The following is a 20,868-nucleotide window of genomic DNA, read 5'->3' as shown; positions in this document are numbered from 1 at the left end:
TAAATCAAAACGTTTATTTACACCTCAGAAACAGCAAGCAATTCAGCAACTAGGGCCCAAAGGAACGATTAACCGGAAAAGTAGCTGAATTAAGTATCTTTAAAATCAAACAAAATATTTTCCTCCTTGCTTGAACTTTAAAAAAAGAAAGAAAATCATAAAAAAAAAATCTTGGCGGTAACTTAAAGAGAGAGAGTTTGTATGGGGCAAATATGATTTTACAGGTGAGTTCTGTCTGAAATGGCAGTAACAACGCACCTTGTTTGTACCGAATTCACCATCGCAGTCCACCAGACACACTCTTATCCTACAGTCCCAGGCAGGGTGTGCACAGAGTCTGTCTTTAGGCTACGTTCATTTTAACCCCAAGTCATCGAATACAGGCATTGGCTGATGCAGAGGAGGAGTGTAATGTTCAAAGGGTGGATGAAACTTTCCCCAAAAGCTGTCCCACTGAAAGCACAGTAATGCAGAATTCTGGCTATAAACCCTTCCCTTTCCACTACTGGTGACCTGCTGATACATAAACAACTAAAAATGAGTCAGTAAACAATTATACATATCTTCAAATGATACCATTGTGTTAAGAGGGGACAGCTAAAGGTAGCATAAATACAACATGAGAGTTGGGATAAGCGCGGGGTTTAGTGTGTGGGGTTTTTTTTTGCCTTTTTTCTTTTCTTTAAATCAGACTGGTTTGGCACACATAACCCATGCTGTCCCTTAACTCATGTATTCATCCATAATTCATGGAATTAAACTGCTTATTCCAAGTCCTCATGTTGTATTAGTTTCCCTCCGTCTGCATATATTTTTAATATATATATATATTTATATATGTATGTGTATATCTCTATATATCTACATATATACACACACATAGCAATTGTGCAACTAGTAACTTTCCACTGAGAGTGTACGAGTGTATCCATTTCATTTGGACAAATATAAATCAACTAGCATATCTTGATGTGAGGCAAGAGAACAGTGTAGTCAATGGGTTATGCGTTTTACATAGTAAAATAGTCAGCTATATCTGCCTTAAATAGAATAGTTATAATGATAATTACTAATGTATTTTGCATGTTAATTCTAAAGATTATAGATCACAGAGTTAATTGAAAGAAAATAATTGCTATTTTATTTATTTATCTTTGTGTTAGCATTGGACAGTGTACCTCTCAGACAACAGAGTTTCTAGAGATGCATTAAAGGGAAGATAGGATCAGAGTTTTGCCTTAGACTTGGTGTTCTCAAGTTGATATGACTTTAATATAATTTATCTTGTGGGTTTTTTTTTAATTAAATAAGACATTATTAAATGCATTCAGAAAGAAACTTATCCTTTAGACAAACAGTGATGTAAAATAATTTGTGTACAAAATTCTGCTATGTTTCAAGTGGTTGAGTGTATTAGTAGCAATTGAGAAGAAAACTGGCAGCTTTCTCGGTATTTCAGACAGCAGGTCTTTGCAAAGGAAAGACCAATGATGTAAAAGCCATTAATATAACATATGTCCTTCTTTTTGTAGTTATAAAACATTTAGCTAGTGCCCTACAAACTGATTGTAAGTCCATAATTTAATAAAGGAGGTTTGCATTACAGTGATCCCTAAACTTGCATGACTACGCAAGAGACCATGACGAATTATTTGACTACAGGCCACAGCCATTTCAAATAAAGGCTAAACCAAATTATGCTGGGTGCCTTCGAGACATGTTAAAATGGTTGGTGAAGGAAGTGAGTCATCTGCAGCAGGCATCGAAGCTGTAGGTTTTTCTGTGTGTCACAAAAGACAGACCTTCGATAATACATAAGCACTCAACGATCCCATGACAAATATTGCTGCTTTACTGTTCACGGCAGACCAGTAAAAGCAATATGTGGGGAGGTTTAGATGAAAAATTTCATCTAAATATGATTAACTGAATCTTAAACAATTCTAGTAATGGAGTTGCTCTTTGATTCACACCAGTGTAAATGTGATGAGAACAGGGCTCAGAAAGTGTATTAGCCAGTGTTCTGCTCCTACCTAATTTTCCTTGATACCCAGTAGAAAATTCAGCTCGTTTCCCTATGTTTTCATCTTCAGACCTACAGTTACTGAACAAAATGTACATTAATAAATGCACATAGGCATATTGTAAAAGCATACACGAGGTGTACAGACAAGGGTTCAATTAGCAAATACACCCCAAATGAGACCTTTGTCTTGCTAATAAACTCCTCTCACTGATTAACTGATATACCCAATTTGCGTTTTAACAGCAGATACTCTTTTCAAGTGAAATGATTTTTCCACAAGAAGTTTTATGCATGTTACAGAATGAAAATCAACAAGTTCACTGCCTTTCTGACTCTAGACAGCATTGTATGTCTACAAACAGACTGAAATAAACATTGTAGTGACCCAAATAGCTAGGTAGAAAAAAGTGCTATGTTATAAAAACAGCAAGCTTGGCTGAACAAATGTTAAACATAATTAACTATAAAAAAAATGACAACCAATTTTGTAACTTCTCTACTTTTTCACGATATTATGGAAAAACTAAGAAATTATTGTCGCTCCTTTGTTTCAGGAAATGGGCGTCATTTTTTGAGCCAGAGCCGACAATCTTATTCAGGTAGGAAAACTCAGATTCTAATATGGTTCCTCACTTGTATAACACTACAGAAAGTGCCACAATCTCTTGTTAAATGGGGTTTGTTCAGGTACAGAGAGGGAGAAACATTAACGTGGCAGCTTCATCTTCTCTTTGCATGCTTAGGCAGTCCAGTGATTAGCTCTGTCTAGAGACACACATAAAGGCTGGCAGGCTTTAATCTAGGTGCAAAAATAAAGTGATAATGGCGAATGAAGGCTTTGATGTACCTTGAGTCAGAGTTTAAGCCATGATACTGACCTCTCTACGTGTCGAAAGGTTGCAGTATTATCCAAGAAGAACAGTCTCTTGTCTTCGGGCACAAAGTGGTGGAAAGAGTCTTCCCATTGTTAGTGTAGTTCCAGGCAGAAAAGATTTTTCTTTTTTCCTCATTTTGGATGCCCTTGGAACGATCCACCAGATGCTACGTGAGCCTTGGTTTAAATGAGAAACGGGTAGCTTTATCTGGTAGTTGATAGAAATGACACTAATATCAATGGATGTCTTTCCAGAGGTGGGTTTTGCTGGATAGAGAGAGGGAGAAAGCATGTAGAAAAAGAGTATTTGTGGCGGAGGATATTATAATGTCTTTTATTCAAGATAGAGGTTTTGTAGATCAAAGTTTTCTTTGGGTGCATTTGGATGCATTCATTAAATATACACGTTGAAAATCCAGTGGCATTATGCATTTGTTGATTTTTTCATTTTGAAAAATTTGCCTGAAAACTATATTTTTTTAAAAGACGTGATTGTTGATGATAAAGCAGCAGCATATGATTATTACAAGGCATGGACAGAGAAAGAGAACTAGAAGCATGCCCATGTTAATGTTTGAGATCAGGCACTTTCCTGCTTAAATGCCTGCGGCCGCCTAACAGCCCACTCCTGAAGCCCTTGCTCGACAGAAACTCCCACTAACCTCCAAGTGCCACTTTGGTAATTGAAACACCGAGAGCACGCCACGAGTGAAGCAAGGGCAGTGGGAGGTTTTACTTGGTCAGGACTGCAGGAGTTAAGCTGGAAGAGAAAAATCGGTTCCTGTCTGAAGGCAGCTTGTATCTTATCGAGAAATCTACAACGTTAGGAAAGTTCACAACACAAGCTAATTTTTCCTCTGTCGCTGTTGTTATTATTCCTTTTGATTAAAAAAAAAAAAAAGAAGACCTGTTTCATATTTGGTACAATACAGGAAGTCAGAGAAAAGCTATTGTACAGCAATTTTTAACCACCAACACACATTTAATATCTAGTGTAGCATTATGGAAAAACTAAATGTATGTTTGGACTTTTTAATGCTTCCAAAAAAGCTTTACTATTGAAACATATACGTGGTGTGGAAGATATGCTCATAATCTCACTGTAGTAAAGACAACATACAGTATGACTCATAAGTACTGTAAAAATGCTAACTAAAGAATGCAGCTGCAAAGTTCTATTGCATAAGGAAGCTTTCTTGTTTAAACTTTAAATAAGCAAGTTTATTAAAATATTCTAAGACACTTACCTTACCCTAGTTACTGGCAAGCTCTAATAAAAGCCACAGTCTGTCACTAGTATACTTTTTGTGTTAATTTTATAAAAATTTGGTGTGAGCTTTGATGGATCATTTACAATTTATTAACAAGATGATCATCTTGATACAGTTAGAAGTTTTTTTAACCTTACATGCTCACAGAATAAAAAAGGATTCATATTCATATATAACGAACACCCTTTTTTCCCATGTCTGCAAACAAGTGTGGTAAGTTTACACACACAAAGAAATGCTCTTGTTACTCTTAACTGGAAACCGTGTGTACATGTGTATGTATGTATATATATATTCAAAACTATATATATGTGTGTGAATATATTTATAGAATAGGGCATCTGTGTTCCTCCTTGCGCTTACGTATGTAATGACAGCTGCATAGAGGCTGAGAGAGAGATCAGTGTTGCTTTTGCTGTTCTAATCAGCTTCTCCTATGCAGACACCTCCCTACTTAACTCTGTCTGCAGAGCTGATGAAAGACTTAAATTTTGTAAACTGCACCAGCAAATAATTGTCTGCAGGAGCGAGCACAAAGGAAGCTGACTTTAGCCCCCTTAAAATCAGGCCCAGCACTCCCATGGCTGTGAACCGTGACCCATGCAGCGCCGGTCGCAGCTGGCTGCTTCCCACTTTCTCACAAATCAGAGCTTCGCAGAACCTCCCAGCCCTGCTCCCACTGAAATGGGGAGCGAAGCGCTCTGTCCCACTGGATCGTAAATTCCATTTGGGGCATAAGGAAAGGCGTTCGGATCAGAAACAAGCCAGGGGGACTTGCATTTCTTGTTTGCTGAACCTGAGGTACAAGAAGTGACACTGCAGAGCCCTGGGCCTGCTTTATTTGGTGTCACAAAGTGGCCGTGGTAGGGGTATGATTGCAATAGGCTCTCTCCTCCTGGCCACACCATAAACAGCAAATACAGTAGGTTTAGCTGTGGTAGAATAGTTGTTACAATTCATCTGTGGCTGTATGATTCTGCTTTGTCCCTTGCACGCTCCAGATGAATATTTTATAAAAGCTAAACCTGTCCTATAACTCTTCTCTCTATATAAATATATATATATACATACACTCATACATATACAAATACTAACCCACAGACAAAATATTTTCTGAACAGTTGAATAGCAACAAGTCAACAGATAGAAAAAAATGGAGTCAATCTGTTTTCTGCTCCCCCAAGGTCCAGTTTAGATGTCATGGTCTTTTAACATTCAGAGAAAATTCGCATAAACCTTGCGTCTTGCAAGAGGAATCCATTAATAAACAGAAGTTAGGGTAGAGGTTGTCAAACACCAATGTATAGTCGGACAGATTAAGTGAGGTTGCAAATTAAACTGAATCTGGAGCAACTGAGGCCTAGTAGTGAAGAACAGTAACTGTAAACTGCAATCTTCAGATCTGACGTTTTCTTTTTTCTCGTTGCCATGGCAACGCGGTAGGACAGCTTCAGATGTCAGGAGTTCTTACAGACCTAAATGATGAGAAATGTGTGTGATTATTACTACGCAGATCACAGTATCTTTTAACTTTTGGGTTTTTTCCCCAGTCCAATTACTGATTGAGTGCATGCATATTTGTCCGTAATTAAATATAAATTATCCAGGTTCAGAAGCAATTATTTGTGAAGACAGAAGTCTCCACGAGGAAACCCCAAAATGTCACCTGGGGCATTCAGAGACCTTTGTAGTGCAATTCAGGAAGAGGTAGTGCGGAGGGCTGAGCACAGATCTCGAGCCAGGACCTGATTCTCCTCATTTGATACCTTGATCATTTATGTTAGCGCAAGAGTGCAAGTAAAATGCCAGTGAGTCACTCCCTTGCATGCACACACACTGACAAGCAAAGAGCAGACAAACACTATCTTTTTAAAAATGACACGATATAAATCTTATGTGGACTAACTTTTTTTTTTTTTTTTTTAAATAAAGTGAAGGCGGCACAACTTGAATAATTTTACCCTTTCTAGGTGGGCACACTGATAATACAAAGGTGGTAAAGAAATTCAGAAAAAACAGAGATCAGGAGCAAATGCAACATTAGCTGTAGCTAATGGGTCACTTTCCTCCACTTTCACTTGGACACCAGTAAACTGTGGCTTCACAATAAAAACACATAAGAATAGTAAGAATAATATTAGCAAAACACATAGCTAAGTTTGATCTGTCTCCTCTCAAACAAAAACAACTTCTGACCTTACGGTGTTGGTTTACTGGGTGTACTGGTTTTGGTTGGGATGGAGTTAATGTTCTTCACAGTAGCTAGTATGAGGCTGCGTTTTGGATTTGTGATCAAAACAGTGTTGATAACACAGGGGTGTTGTAGTTACTGCTGAGCAGGGCTTACACAGAGTCAGGGCCTTTTCTGCCTCTCACCCCACCCCACCAGCGAGGAGACTGGGGGCGCACGAGAAGCTGGGAGGGGACACAGCTGGGACAGCTGACCCCAACTGGCCAAAGGGCTATTCCATACCGTATGGCATCATGCCCAGTAATAAAAGCTAGGGGAAAGTAATGCCCAGTAATAAAAGCGGAAGAACATTTGGAGTGATGGCATTTTTCTTCCCAAGTCACCGTTACGCGTGATGGAGCCCTGCTTTCCTGGAGATGGCTGAACACCTGCCTGCCGATGGGAAGGAGTGAATGAATTCCTTGTTTTGCTTTGCTTGCGCGTGCAGCTTTTGCTTTGCCTGTTAAACTGTCTTTATCTCGACCCACGAGTTTTCTCACTTTTACCCTTCCGATTCTCTCCCCTGTCCCACCGGCGGGGAGCGAGTGAGTGAGCAGCTGTGTGGTGCTCAGCTGCCTACCAGGGTTAAACCACAACAGTGCCTTGAAGGATTCATGCTCCCTACCCTGGGAGGAGACAACTGCTGTATCAAAACACAAAAATGCAAGTCAAACATACACATCAAAACTCACAAACACTCAGGAGATGTTTGTCTAATATATATTGCATTTGTACATTTAAATGATGCAATATCAATAGTTTTGTCACAACCGCAGACACATGCAGCATAAACAGGAACATAATGGTCATTATTAGATGCTGGCTTGTGCTCTTTACTAATTTTTAATTATCTGCTTTTCTTTTTGGGCAAATCGAGTTTAATTTAATTATTGATAAGGCCATTTTAATTTTTCTGTTTGTTTCTTGCTATTATCTTGGTATTATTTGAATTGACTTCAATATTAAATTCTTCCAGCTAGGGCCCTGTCCAGATGGGCTATGCAGCAAGGCAGGCACCTGGATAGCATGCAACAGCCTGTCCTTTCCCCTGCAGCATGACCTCAGCTCTGTTAAACAAAGGTAAGTAAAGCAAATTAAACAAGCGTAAGAATCCATAGAGGGCCTGATGGATGGGACTCACTGAAGTGAGAAGTATCACTGAGATTTCCAAATCAGATAAAATCTGGAATTGCTTGGCATGCAGATTTTTAGCATGCTGTTTATTAAAGAAAAGGTCTGGCCACAAAATTAGGATCCAGACTTACATATAGGAAATTCATGATCATGACTGTCAAAGTTTGGATATATTTAGATTAGCGATTCCAGCTAGGACTAAATTCTCATAAACAACTTGTTCTCCTGAGGTAGTGAAAAGCAAGAGTTCAAGACTCTGATCTCACAGAATATCTGAAAAATGGCATTTCCAGATTGCAATGAAGCTTAGTATCGTTAAAGGGCATTTGTTCAATCCTGACTCAAAGGAAATAACACTAGCTTTGAATTGGCAAAGCTACTCTGAATCTTTAGGAGATCCCTGAAGGTCTTCCTGCTCAGGACAGGCTCTTATATATGATGAATGAACAGCAGCTGTAGCACTGAATTTCTGTACAATCTATAGGCTGAAACTTCACCAGAGGAATCTATCAGCACAAAATTTATAAATATCACACAAATTCAAGCAGCTAGTGACTGCTTCACCAACAGCTTGTAAACAAAGAGCAATATATGTCGATTCTCCCTGTTACCCCACCTGCCTCTTCAAGCACCACCCCAGCTCTTCTCCCTTTCATCTCAAAGCTCTGCAGTCCCTGCCTAGACCTTCTTTCTACTGAAATTGCTTCTCAACTTCATCCTTTCTTACCTATCAGCTGCCTTCAACCCACTTAATCACATGCCTGGAAGTCTGATGCTTCCCTTGACTCCTGTGACTCCTCCTATCATTTTACTATGATTTCGCTAATCACTCTTCCAGCATGTTCTTCTGTCTCAGTCCCTCTATCCCAGGTTTCTGGGGAAACCTTTTTTCCCCCCACTTTAATTTCTTCCCCTTCTCTGTGATGCCTTTCATGCACATTCAGCAATCACTTCAGTGCTGACAGTTCAGAGATCTTACTCTCTTTACCTGCTTTTCTATTTAGACTAAAACATCGACCTCTAGCTCTGATACCTTTTCGATGTTTAGCTGACAGCTCTGCACTGCTAAAACTGAGCTCTTAAATCTTTCCCCTAAAACACTTCCTTCTAGTTCTTCCTTTGATTGCTCAGGACAGCACTATCATCCTGCCTCTTATTCAAGCCTAAAACCAGAAACAAACTGGAGAAGGTTTTTGGCATTGAATCTCCTTTCTAGGTCTGTATATTGGGTTATGTCTTAATCTAGAAGATTCTTTTTCACACATCATCCCAAAGGGCTTATTCTAGCCATTCAAACAGCTAACTCTCCTACCCAGGCTCTGCTCAGTTAGCAGTTTTGCAACATCTCTTCACAGCCCTTGACAAATTCAAGCTACTGTGCTCATACCCTGCCAGTCTTGTGCCGTACAGAGCATTTTCCTAGTCTGCCACTTTGACAAAACCTCTGTTAACTCTGACTCCTTCATGGCCTCTTCCCTACTGCACATATTTTCTTGACTTATCCCTACATGACCTGTTTTCCTTCTCATTCATAGCCCATGATGGCAGCGTTCATTGACATGTTTTCAAAGAAACCTGTTTGGGCTTTTTCCCAGGCTTTCCCATGTAACAGGAGGAGCTCCCTGCAAGCATTCATAAAATGCTGTCTCCTTAACATCTGCTTTTGCTGACACATCTACAAAAATCTTGGCATTGGCAAAGGGTGCCAAGACTACTATGAATTCAGCTGAGCCCTTTCACCAGTCTTAACTGAAGCTGTGTTAAAAAAATTATCTTATTCCAAACATTGTTTGGAAGGATAGTATATGTTCCTCTGATAATTAATGATGACTTGACCCTTTTATAAAGCTGGATTGCTAAAGGAGTAGTTTTTGACTTTTAAAATCAGATTCAACATTCAAAATTATAGGCTGTAAAATTTCAGTAGATAATCATCTTTCGTAGTTCCAGTAAGAATATTCGAGATCAAGTCGGTCGTCTTTCTATTGCACACAAAGTTGGTACAAAATTGCTTATGTCCAATAGAGAAGTTAGTCTAACTTTTAGTTTCTGTGGTTAATATAAAAGTCTATATCAGTTACAAATTTACTTTATAAAAATATTCTGATATAGTCATATAAGGTGTTATTGAACAAGTATTCTGGCCAGTAACTCCCTTAATACAAAATCTACAGAAATCAAGAGCAACTAAAGTATTGTGCAGAAAACTCAATGATGAATGTAAGGCGATCTACTGAAATCAATAGAATTGCTCTATTATAAATTCTTCTGGGATCTGATAAGCATCTGGTCCATATTTAAAATCTCGCTGTTCTGCCAGCTGGATTTCCAATGTTCATTATGGTTTTCTGTATAAGAATCATATCAATCATTTTCTTTGCCTTTTTTTTTTTTTTTTACTTTATTCTCCTCATAAAGAAGGGCCAAATGACAGTTCCAGAAATACACACACACACTGTCAAATTATTAGGGTCTACTTCTTATTTGAGTCCCACCCCTAAGGAGCTAACCTAAAAACTACTGACTTCTAGTGTTTATCCACTGACTTCAATGGGGTTGTGTTGATGTTTGGACACATTCTTATGTATTTTATAGCATGCACGATTTAAAGTTTGCAGCTGGCAACAGCACATAAAAGATATTAGTATTTAAGGAATACTGTGAGTATAAAATATGCAAATAATGTGTGCAGGGAGCATATTTGCTGATCCATGCTAACTATCTCTTTTAGGAACTTAATGCCCTGGTAAGCCTGTGCCTGGCAGGTTTAGATCTGTACACTAATGATCATTATGCCTAGTAATTATTTTATTTTCTTTGTATTGGCTGTTAAGAACAACACTGTCTCTATAGCTGGTCTCAGCACTCCAGAATTATTACACACCATGTGTTGTTGTAAACGTGATTTCTGTCTACCTACAAGAAGTAATTCGCTGCATACGGCTGCAGGCATGAAAGCCACAAACGTGCTGTGGGCATCGTCGTTCTTACGTGGTCACCCCCCACCTTTCCCTTAAGGTATCGGGGGAATGCACAAGCAGCATAAAGCTAGCATAGCTATATATAACATTTTTCTCCAGAAATCACTCTCACTGAAGTCTCTAATGTGATCTTCACCATTTTTATCTCACAGTTCTCCTCTGCTCTACCTCTTCATCACCCGAGAGAAACATTGAGCCACATTCCTTTTAAGATAACAGTCAAATAGTGAGATAACAGTGAAACTGGCAGGGTTATTTTTATGTGTTTGCTGTCTGAATTATTACCATTATGGTTAATGGGTCTCAGATAAGAAAGCACAGCTTGTTATCATAAGCACATGATGTCTGTTGGCATTAGTATTTTGGTGTTGGAGGATGATGTTTGCTTTTGCTGGTCAAGAAAACTGACAAACATTGTACATGTTTATCTGGATCTAATGTTCTAATATAATGGAGTGTAATAATGCTATGGCAATATAGGTCTAAGTATGCAGTTTAGGTTAGGGAGATTCATGATGGAGGAACTTAAGTGGAACAGAACCCCCTTTCTACTCCCACTGAAGTCTATTGATGTTGACTGTATTTGGAAGGTCAAGAATTGTTGATGTTGGTGGCAAACTGCACAGGGTAGATCTGAATTCTCATCTAGTCATGGGGGCTTGGACGCTGAGTTTGTTCAGAAAAGGAGCAAGCCACCTAATACAGACTAAGTGTTTCTAATATAGACTTCCTTAATGCCTAGAGCTACCTGTCTGTTTCACAGTGGGCTAATTTAAGGTTTATTCCTTATGCTCATCCACAGGGTAGAAGAAAACGGAGAAAAAATGCACATAACTCTTTAAGACAAAGATTTCATAGTTAGTGCCTCATCCTAGGAAAAAGGCAACTGGTAGCATGTAACCTCATTCACTATGATTCAGGTTGCCAAGAGCTCGTGTTCCAGCAGAACCCTTCTAATCAGCCAATACACAATCTTGTTTGCAAAACGACGACTTCTGATCTCAGAAAATGCTTTGGCATTTCCCAGGCACTCTAGCTTTCCCTGTTGCAGCCTGAGCTTTCTCTGAACATATTTACATGTTAGTGACTCAATTCCCTGCTTATTTTAAAGAAACAGGTCTAAACTGAGCAATTCAAAGCCTTTGAAAGATGTGTTCCTTATGAGACCAAACTCACCTCCCATTACACAGACTACGCTTCCTACACTGCAGTTAAAACCTCATAAAAATTAAAGGCATTTAAGTTTCATGCTGACCCTCTGTACAGGAATGAACTTTACCCGGGATGCATTCATCCTCTAATTCCCATTTAACACAGAGTTAACACAGCTGGCGTTTGGAGTTCAACTCATGCATGCTCTGTTTCTTTCAGATTTCTTTCAATTGCCCTCTCATCAGAAATAGTACATTAATCTTTGCATAATTAAAAGTCTACATTACATCATGGACTTTATCAAAACCTCAGTAATGTTAAGGAGGTAATGTGAAAATGGTAGAAGAGATCAGAACCATGTTTCTGATTAGGCAGCTAATCAACATCCAGGTACTTGTTTCCTGGATTTACCATCTATAAAAGGACATTAATCAATAGTTATTAGTTTAGCCTTCACGTAGAACTTAGAAAAACATAAATGGTTTTCATGTACCTCAGTGATTGATTTGTCGTGGGTAGTTTTCAACACTGAAAGTGTCACAGTGTTTCACCACGTGCCTCTAAATTATAATATTTTGCATTTTTGTGTAAAATAATAATTTAACAGCTATGGTCTTCTGCAACCTCATCAGTGGTCTGTCTAGACTTTGCTGCAGGTGCCAAAATCTTGTGGTCGCTGGTTTTTGACTACCCTGATATTCCATTCTCAAAAAAAGAACGGAATCTTTTCATCTCAAATCTCACTGAATTTGAAAGACGGAAACAGCTATCCCCAGACAGATACCATGTGTCCTTATTCCTGCAATTAAGAAATTCCATTTTAGCATCAGGAATAGCAGTAGGTATGCTTGTGACTAGAGCAAATTAGTGATCTCACTGAATCTCACTTTCTCATTGTGGGAAAGTTTATAAGGAAGAGAGAAGTGAGTTTATCCTGAAAATTTGAATCTTACAACATCATATATAATTTGTTTCCCATTTATGTGAGGAAATGATTTCAAAGTTCTTAATGACAGGAAAAACACAGTAGGCATTAGTCCTGCGTTTGTGCAATGAGTGTCTCATAATTCTACTCAAAGCTCCAGTAGGCGCTCATATACCAATATCAATATTTAACTTCAGGAGCTAAAATGCTGTCATGTGCTATGCAATTGGCCAAAATTGGCAAGACGGCGGAGAAAGATGCCAGTCTAAACTAATCAGCTTGCACAGGGGAGTAAGTTGCTCAGACTGAAGTCATTTTCAAAGGGTATCTGTCTGACGCCAGCAGATGATGTTTCCAAGAGTGTCTCTCACAGTGCTGACTTGTTTATTATAAGACTATACTGGCAGATCTGAAACAATGCTGATTTACGCCAAAGTGCTCTTACTCTTCTGCCTTCTGGCAAGGGCCTTGCTCGCTGTTGAATCCTTGTTTCTGCTTCACCTCTTCCTTGTCGTGTACCCACATATACTCACTAGGTAATGGGCTGTCCTTATGAAGTGCAAAATGTATGTGCACATAAGAAGCACCATCTGAGAGAAAAGTTCCTCAGATCAACTAAAAGACAAGCTATGTTTGCTTAGAAATTCAGAAACATGCACTACCCAGTCCAGTGCCGTGCTAAGTTTATCGAATAAAGCCTCTTCTAATAAAATTCCTGTTCGCTAGGGATACAAAGTGTCTTACTGGGGGTGGTGATGGTGGTTTCTAGGGTGTCCTAGATTATTATTTTTTTTAATTGATATGAATTTTAGCTGAATACTTTGTCAAAGCAATGTCACCTTCATTTGACGAATATGAAATAAAAGCTTCTTTTCTTCTCCAGTTCTTTCAAAACAAAACAATTGCAGAGGTGACTGCCCGCAGTCTGGAAGTATATTTTCTCATGCTCTAATCTGATAAATTTAGCTGAACAGTTGAAAATATTGAGCAAGCGAAATGACTAAGTACAGTTTTGAAATAGTGGCATTGCACAAGTTGCTACTGAATAGCAAGCTGTCCGCATGGAGAGCACATTTTGAGGTGTTTGGATGTTACAGAGTGGGGAAATATCCAAGGATAGAGACAGTTAAAAGAAACAAAAATCCCACTGTGTATAGTGGCCATTAATGACAGAAAAAATATTTGAACTGGTCATTTATTCAGTTCTAGTTTTTAGGCATAGTCCACTCCAGAAAAATTCAGATGATAACTATCTGAAGTTATGTATTTCTGTGACTTTAAGAGGTTGTTCAGAAAAGAAATAAAAAATATTATATATCAACAGTTACTGTTGAGAACTGTTGAGAAAATGAAAACATAAAATGTTCATTTGAATTCACAACACTGAATGGTCTATCAAACCAATCTCTTTAAATGTTCATTTCATGTCTACAGAATGACCATCAGGAACAATATTACAGCTCTTAGGGAAGGAGCTGTATTTGCTAGTAACATTTTTCTCTTTTGCATTCCAAACACGCATCTTCTAAATTGTCGTATTTTTTCATGTCTATGCTTTTGGAACATGTTTGGATGGTTTAAAAATGTGTGTAAAATGCCATTTCCCACCTAACTGACTCAATAAAATGTAATGTCATTAAGTACATTTTAAATATGCTGATGTACAATTGGAGGGTATTTCTATTTGTCATGTCTATATGACTAGGTATATAAACATCCTGTCTCCACTTATGTACATACATATGGATTTCTGTGCCATTTCAGGCCCCATTAACTTTAGGTGGGCTCCCAAAGCCAACTGCACAACAAATTGCAGGACAGAATACACCTGCAGAGAAATCAGAAGACTGGACACAGAGGTCTGTGCTAAAAGTGAGATGCAAATCAAGACTGTCTCTACTTGAATGCAATCCCTTAACCCCCAAACCATCCTTTCCTTACAAGAGTCTAATCAACCAAAATCTTTAAGGAGACAAATAACAATGCTATTTTTCTCATACACACATTTGAGAATGCATCTATATTCCCTGGTATTTTAGCAGTAACAATAATAATGTTAATAAAGACAAAACCATCTGTAACAAAGATAAGTATTAGAGTAATAGTGGATATTGCTGCTGTTATTACTGGGTTTAGGAAGCGAGATTTATATCACTGGAATTCACTAAATGTCAGTAATTTCCAATTACTTGGGTAGCATCATTTAGCTGCTACTTTAAGTACCCACATGGTGTGTGCTCTAATGCAAGAAAGTGACTTTAATTAGAACAGTGCAACAAAAGCCCCAACAAACCACCTTTCACGGCAAAAACCTCCCCATCTTGGTAGATTTTGAAATTCTAGACAATATAGGGATATTGTACTTCTCAGAAATGGGAAAATTTATCTTGCAAAAATTCCTAGTCTTGCTAATTAAACTGATTTTTTTAAATGAACTGCCACTGCTCTGAAAAGTAGAAAATTGCTAGAGATGATTAAAATATGCTAAAACAACCTAAAAGGTAAAAAAAAAACCCAAAAACCAAAAACAATACACCTATTGGGAGTGCTTCCTCTGAAGCTTCCTCTTTGGAACTATACAGAACAGGGATGAACTTTTTGTTTTTTTCTTGGGAAAAACAAAAATCCTGCTGTAAAAACTAAATAGTAGTTGAGCACTGAAAAAAAAAATAATACCTGATTGTCTAAAACTAAGCCAAGTAACTCACAATAAAGGCTGAAAACTGTGAATCTGCAGATAACAAATCTGCGCTTGTAATGGAAAGAGCAATGACCTTAAAGGTCTTTTCCATTTGAAACCTGCTATGACTTGTCTTAGTCTTATGCCATTCAAGAATGCATTGCTTCAGTCTTCAGACATTTGATGTTCCTGCACAAACAACATAGGATATACGAGAGATACAGACGCTTTGAAAAATGAACTAGGTGAAAGATAGCACTGCAATTTTAACCCTGGCTTTCTATGTTTAGGTAAATTCAAATCCACCAGTTTAATATAATTTGAATTTTTGTAATGTTTTAATACCAAACACATAATTTTGAAGGAAAAAAAGAAAAGACAACATTTTGTCTATTGACCCTGTAGCTGCATTCCTCAAATCAGAAAAACATTACGGTGGGGGACAGCAGGCATTAAAACAGGAAAAGTTAGTGGAAATTAATAGGAAGTTCAATTCAAGGGTATCTCTAAGGCTTCTTCGCAATCGCAGCCCAGACATCTGTGCGAGTCTCTGTTTTTTCAACACACCTGAGGCCTTTCACCCTCAGTTTAACAAATTAATTTCAATGTAGAGACCTCCAGCTTATTTAATTTCTTCATAGCAGTATTCCCCCCCCAGTCTCTCACCTTACTTGCTGTTCATAATAATGGAATACTTTACTTGTTTAAGCTCAAGTCAGCGTACAACTTTGTAGTCCACTCACTACATTAACAAAAAAAAGTTTCTTGTCAATGGCTGACAGTCAACTAAGATATCAATTTTTTTTTTTTGTTCAAGATGAAGTGTTTAAAGTCCAGTCTTTTTCTAACACGGAAATTTAAATATTATTGCTAGTGTGACTGACCTACTAATGGAATTGCTCTAAACTCTGCTTGTTCAGGACATGACTATTGTGCCTTTGGTTCTTATTTTAGTCCCTTAATTCAACATATTTGAATCTAACTTGGTCTTTTATGTTGGTAGAATATAAAAGGAAATATGAAATGCAATCATCATTCTATGATTATGCAATTAAGTGAAATAATTATTGTCAAATCAAAAGTCCAGAATTCAAATACTCCTTTAAGTAATAATAATGTAAGTAATTTGTAACTGATATAAAGCCTAGTTCTGCCGGCTAGAGTAGTTCTTTCTCAGTCTCCCCTAGGGCCTGCGGCATTTTTGTTGCTGAGTTCATTATGACAACATACACAAATTTGGTTTTATCTTGATCTTTTACTTTTTTAGTTTGTTTTGTTTTCTCAGTCACCTGTATGTAACTTAAGTCCCAAAAGTTCTTTGATGTATGCCTTTGATTTGGCTTGTTCTGACCAAGTTCCTTATGGAAACTTACTCTGCCATGCCATTGCCAGTGGACAAAAACTGGCTTTACTGACCTCAATATGTCTTGAGAAGAGATTACTCATAGATGTTTGTTAAACCTATACTTACAATTATTTGTTGTGAAATTGATGATACTTAAGCAAAATTTTCAAGGACAGCTATTATCCCTTTTACGTATTGGTTCTCTCTTTTAGGTATTGTTCAACCAATACCTAAATGAAATACCAGCCACCAATTTGTAGGTTGCAATAAAGGGCACTTCCAGAGGGAACTTATTTATAGTTTTAGTGTTGTTGAGTGCATCACTTTGGTTACGTTCATTCCCAACAGAGCTATTTCAGCTGTGTCAGTTGAAAACATGAGGTGAGTGAGACAATACAGGAGTAAGGGACAACATGGACAATCTCAGACCCAGCACCAGACATGCTGCATCACATGCTTTCTCTTTCTCCCACTTTTTCTCTTCCTCAAGTAGTCCTCCCTGGCTAGGAACCCAGATCTCTTTTTTTGATCTGTTCTTTTTCCTCAATCTGAATTACTAAATTCTAAATTATATCTGAAAATGTTGGTCCTATCTTGTCTCCAGTACTGGCTAGTAAAAGGTGACAAAGGACAAGGTGCCACTACACTAGGTGTCATCTTAAACATGGTGTCTGCATTAATGACAGATGAGATTTAATATTCTTTCCAGTATTTGTTAACATTAACTATTATAACTTTGGAAAGCCCTCTACCTGTCCACTATACTGCTTTCCAGCTTGACTTCAGTGATTCCCAGTGGTAATAAGCTAGGTTAAGTACCAAATACGCAAAGATGCTCCTTTTTTCAATCAGCTCTGTATTCACTGTCTTTTAATTCCAGCAAACACCTTACTGTTTTGTTGTGGAAAACCAGCAATCTGCCCGTATACTTTAGCATCTTATATTTTCTATTTCTGGCTGACAAGAACTCCTAAATTTTTCTTGTTCCAAGTATATCTACCTTTCCAAGGGCTTCTGGGCAAGTCTGCAGTCTGTATCCCATTATCCCTCAATATACTGAACACAGTAGGGCAGCTACAGAATAGGCGAAACTGCTGCTTTTTGCATGCATTACAGTTTTAATCAGGCTCTTCAGTTCTATGCTCAGATACTTCAGAAATCTACCACATATGACTTCTTCCATGATTTACAAAGGAGGCACATATTCTAAGTATAGATAATAATTGCACCATTTAAATGATAATACCAAGATGTTTTGTATGGGGAGGAGATGCATGCAGGGCATTTTTACCATGAACAGCTCTTTCATAGGGCTATCTATCCTTGCACCAGATGTCAAATACAAAAAGAAATACTTTGGCATGAATAATGAAGTTCGTTTGACTGAAGGATTTACCTCCTAGGAACAAGAGCCTCATAAAACATAAACACTGGGAGCAAAGTGAGCTACGTAAAGGCTTTTGCAGAAATTAAACCCATAACTTGCCACTAGAAATGGGATATTTCATCTGTTCAATAAGCACTAAAGTTCTCTTTGTTTCTATGGCATCGTGATCTTTGATTACCCTGATAAATATTTGGACTACACAAAACATTGCAATGGAACTAATCGCAGTTATAAAAAAAAACTATGTACGAAAATGTACTGGGAATGCAATGATACCAGCACATTTTAGAGAAGTTCAAATACAGAACCACATTATTTTAACTGGCTCCCAGTCTCATTCTTTTATGTCTCCATATAGTCATTTACACCTGAGGAAAATGGTTATGAACGTTGTTATGCTTGCTGGCTTTGCACAAGCATGATTAGGTAGCTTTTCCAGACAAGGAATACCACCCTTGCGCTGGGTGACTGGGTGAACCCAAACCACACAACTGAATAGTAGCAAATTTTAGCAAAAAAATGTAGTCCTGTGTTGAGGATTAGGTCTCTCTATGCTGAAATCTATTTGTGGAATTCATGCACTCACTCACAACAACCATGTATAAAACAGCCTCTGTCCCAAGCGGGAGATCTTTCCTTCCCTTCAACTCACCCACTGTTTCCCTTGGTTTTGGTTTTATTGCTCAGACAACAGACCGGAACACCACACTGCTGGCAGATTATGTGCGTAATCTTACTCTACTCTTTGTTTAAAATTACACCTCTAGCCATACTTGTGTTACAGTACTCTGAACAAATGTAAGGTTGCAGAACGGCGCTAGGCATCTCTGTATTGTTTCGCAGCATAAAGACTCCTCAGTGCTACTTATTCTTTTACAGTCGGAGAGGGAATCCCTCTGTCATTCAGAGCACCATGCGCCATTCAGACGCCAGGCGCCTGTGCTCTGCCCACAGTTAAGCTGGAGAAGATCTGTAGTCAAGAAGGGCAACTCAAGAAAAGCTTTCCAACACCTAGGACTGCTTTTTTATAACTCAATGTAAGGACAATGATCAGACTTCTTTGGGGGCTAGAAAAAAGCAACATGATTACTTTCAAAAGCAAAAAGCTTTCTCTACCTCATTGTATTCTGAGAAGATGCATTGATGTAAAAAATGTTCAAGTGCAAATCATGCCAGATAAGAAAGTAATTCCAGTGGTGAAAGGCATGCCTAGTATAGCACCAGCAACATTTATGAAGTGGTAACAAGAATATATTTGAATCAATGGGCTGCATATTTATATCACTGATGCGATAGTGTCATGTACTGTCAAATATTTTTAACATATTACTTCTAACAGCTGAAGTCTGCATTTGGTTCCAGCAGACTAAACTCAGAATAACTGAACCAAAGCCAATGGAAATACTTCAGATGATTGGAACAAAGAACGTGAACTTGCACTTAGCATTTATATAGTCCTTTTCATCTTCAAAGAGCATCACAAACATTAGCTAGTTCTAATTCTCTCACAATGACCTTCACGCTAACCTTTTGGGATAAAAGTAATATACTTTAAGAAAAAAACTGACAAGATGTGTAATCAAGCATACACCAAGCCTCAGATGTGTAAACTCTCTCTGCCTTGACCTCTATCTCTGCCTCATGGTAGATTTTATCTCATCAAGAATACAAGGCCTTTCACCATGGCTCAGGTATTAATTCACCATACAATGTATTTTACTAACGTAAGATGATGATAGTAATCCTTGACTAAGAGATTTACTATCATAGTTATAGGATACAGCTATTCCTTTTTAACAGATAAGGAACTCAAAATAATACTGCATCAAAAAATTTGCTGGAAGCTGTCACAGGACAAGCCAGGAACACATCTAGGTTAGATGTTGGGATTCCATGGCTTTGAATTCCTACTCTGCAGTCATTCTGGGATTTTTTTTTTACTCTTTCCAATTCAAATTAGGAATTTTGTAAGTCTCTTTTAGAAAGCTTTCTCAGAAGCAGCAGAAGCTTCCGACGTATCAGTTCTCTCTTTTATCTATCCTCTAACCCAGACTTGCAATTTGATTATCAACATTGGGTGGCTCTAAGCCCAGAATCTTGAATAAGTTCTTCCTGTTCCAGTTGCTTGCACACTTTATACAGAGGAATAGATTGAAGCAGACAGTACTCATTTTCATGGTGACCCAGAACAGCTATTGTTACAAGAACACCTTTTATCTCCTGTTTCTGTTTTTGAATTGAATTCAAGTGGGGAGAGATGAAAGAAAGCGTCTCACCAATCTGCTACTACAGCTGGTACTTCTCAGTTTATCATATGCTAGCTCTAATTCTCTTTGATTCTTCTTAAAATTATTGCTTCTATTTCTTAATTTGACAACCAGGCATTCGTTGCTATTTTTTGACTATGAAAAAACCCTCCCCTCCCTCTTTCTTATAGCTGCTTCCTCAGGAAAAAGACCTCAAACTTACTGCATTATGATATAAGTGTATGAATTTAACTTCTCCTTTGGTAGGTTTTCTTATGCAGCATACAAATGAGCAGCTAAATAATACTTCATTACTTACAGTTCAGGAAAAGACTTACAAAATAAACTGAAGAGTGAAAGAAGGATAAGGGTCATGCTGATATGAAGGGCATCAGTTGCACTGCAGTCCATTTTGGATTTCTTGCAGGAACACACTTGTAATTTCAGTTCTGTGTTGTTAGTCAGAGGCGGTTTTCCGGAATCTGTCACTGAGATTGGGATGTTGTAATTAGCCTTTTTCAGGTTTTGAAGCAGGATGACCTGGGCATGAGTATCTGCAAAGGATAAGGCGAGAATTAACCAAATAGTGGTTGTTTGGAAGGCAAGAGGGATTTGCA

General features: G+C 38.0%; 1 protein-coding gene across 3 annotated transcripts in view; it reads right to left on the bottom strand.

Moving 5' to 3' along the window:
- Positions 1 to 335: 335 nt before the first annotated feature.
- Positions 336 to 20,868, bottom strand: part of CDH13 (cadherin 13) — a 520,720-nt gene continuing 500,187 nt past the window's right edge. For 2 of the 3 annotated variants that reach the window (XM_009467298.2, XM_087740242.1), the window contains 2 exons: positions 20,590 to 20,805; positions 336 to 5,646 (listed from right to left, as the gene is read on the bottom strand). In XM_009467298.2, coding sequence (XP_009465573.2) covers positions 5,639 to 5,646; positions 20,590 to 20,805 — 224 coding nt within the window. In that variant the 3' untranslated portion in view covers positions 336 to 5,638. Of the gene's footprint in view, positions 5,647 to 20,566; positions 20,806 to 20,868 lie in introns of those variants that run through there. The other variant, XM_087740241.1, reaches the window with a different exon arrangement.

This window comes from Nipponia nippon, unplaced genomic scaffold (genome assembly GCF_047370975.1).
Source record: "Nipponia nippon isolate SJK-2023a ecotype South Korea unplaced genomic scaffold, ASM4737097v1 scaffold_7, whole genome shotgun sequence".
In the NCBI taxonomy this organism is placed as follows: domain Eukaryota; kingdom Metazoa; phylum Chordata; class Aves; order Pelecaniformes; family Threskiornithidae; genus Nipponia; species Nipponia nippon.
The sequence above is the reverse complement of the archived record's forward strand: the minus strand, read 5'-3'. Positions and strand labels throughout refer to the sequence as shown.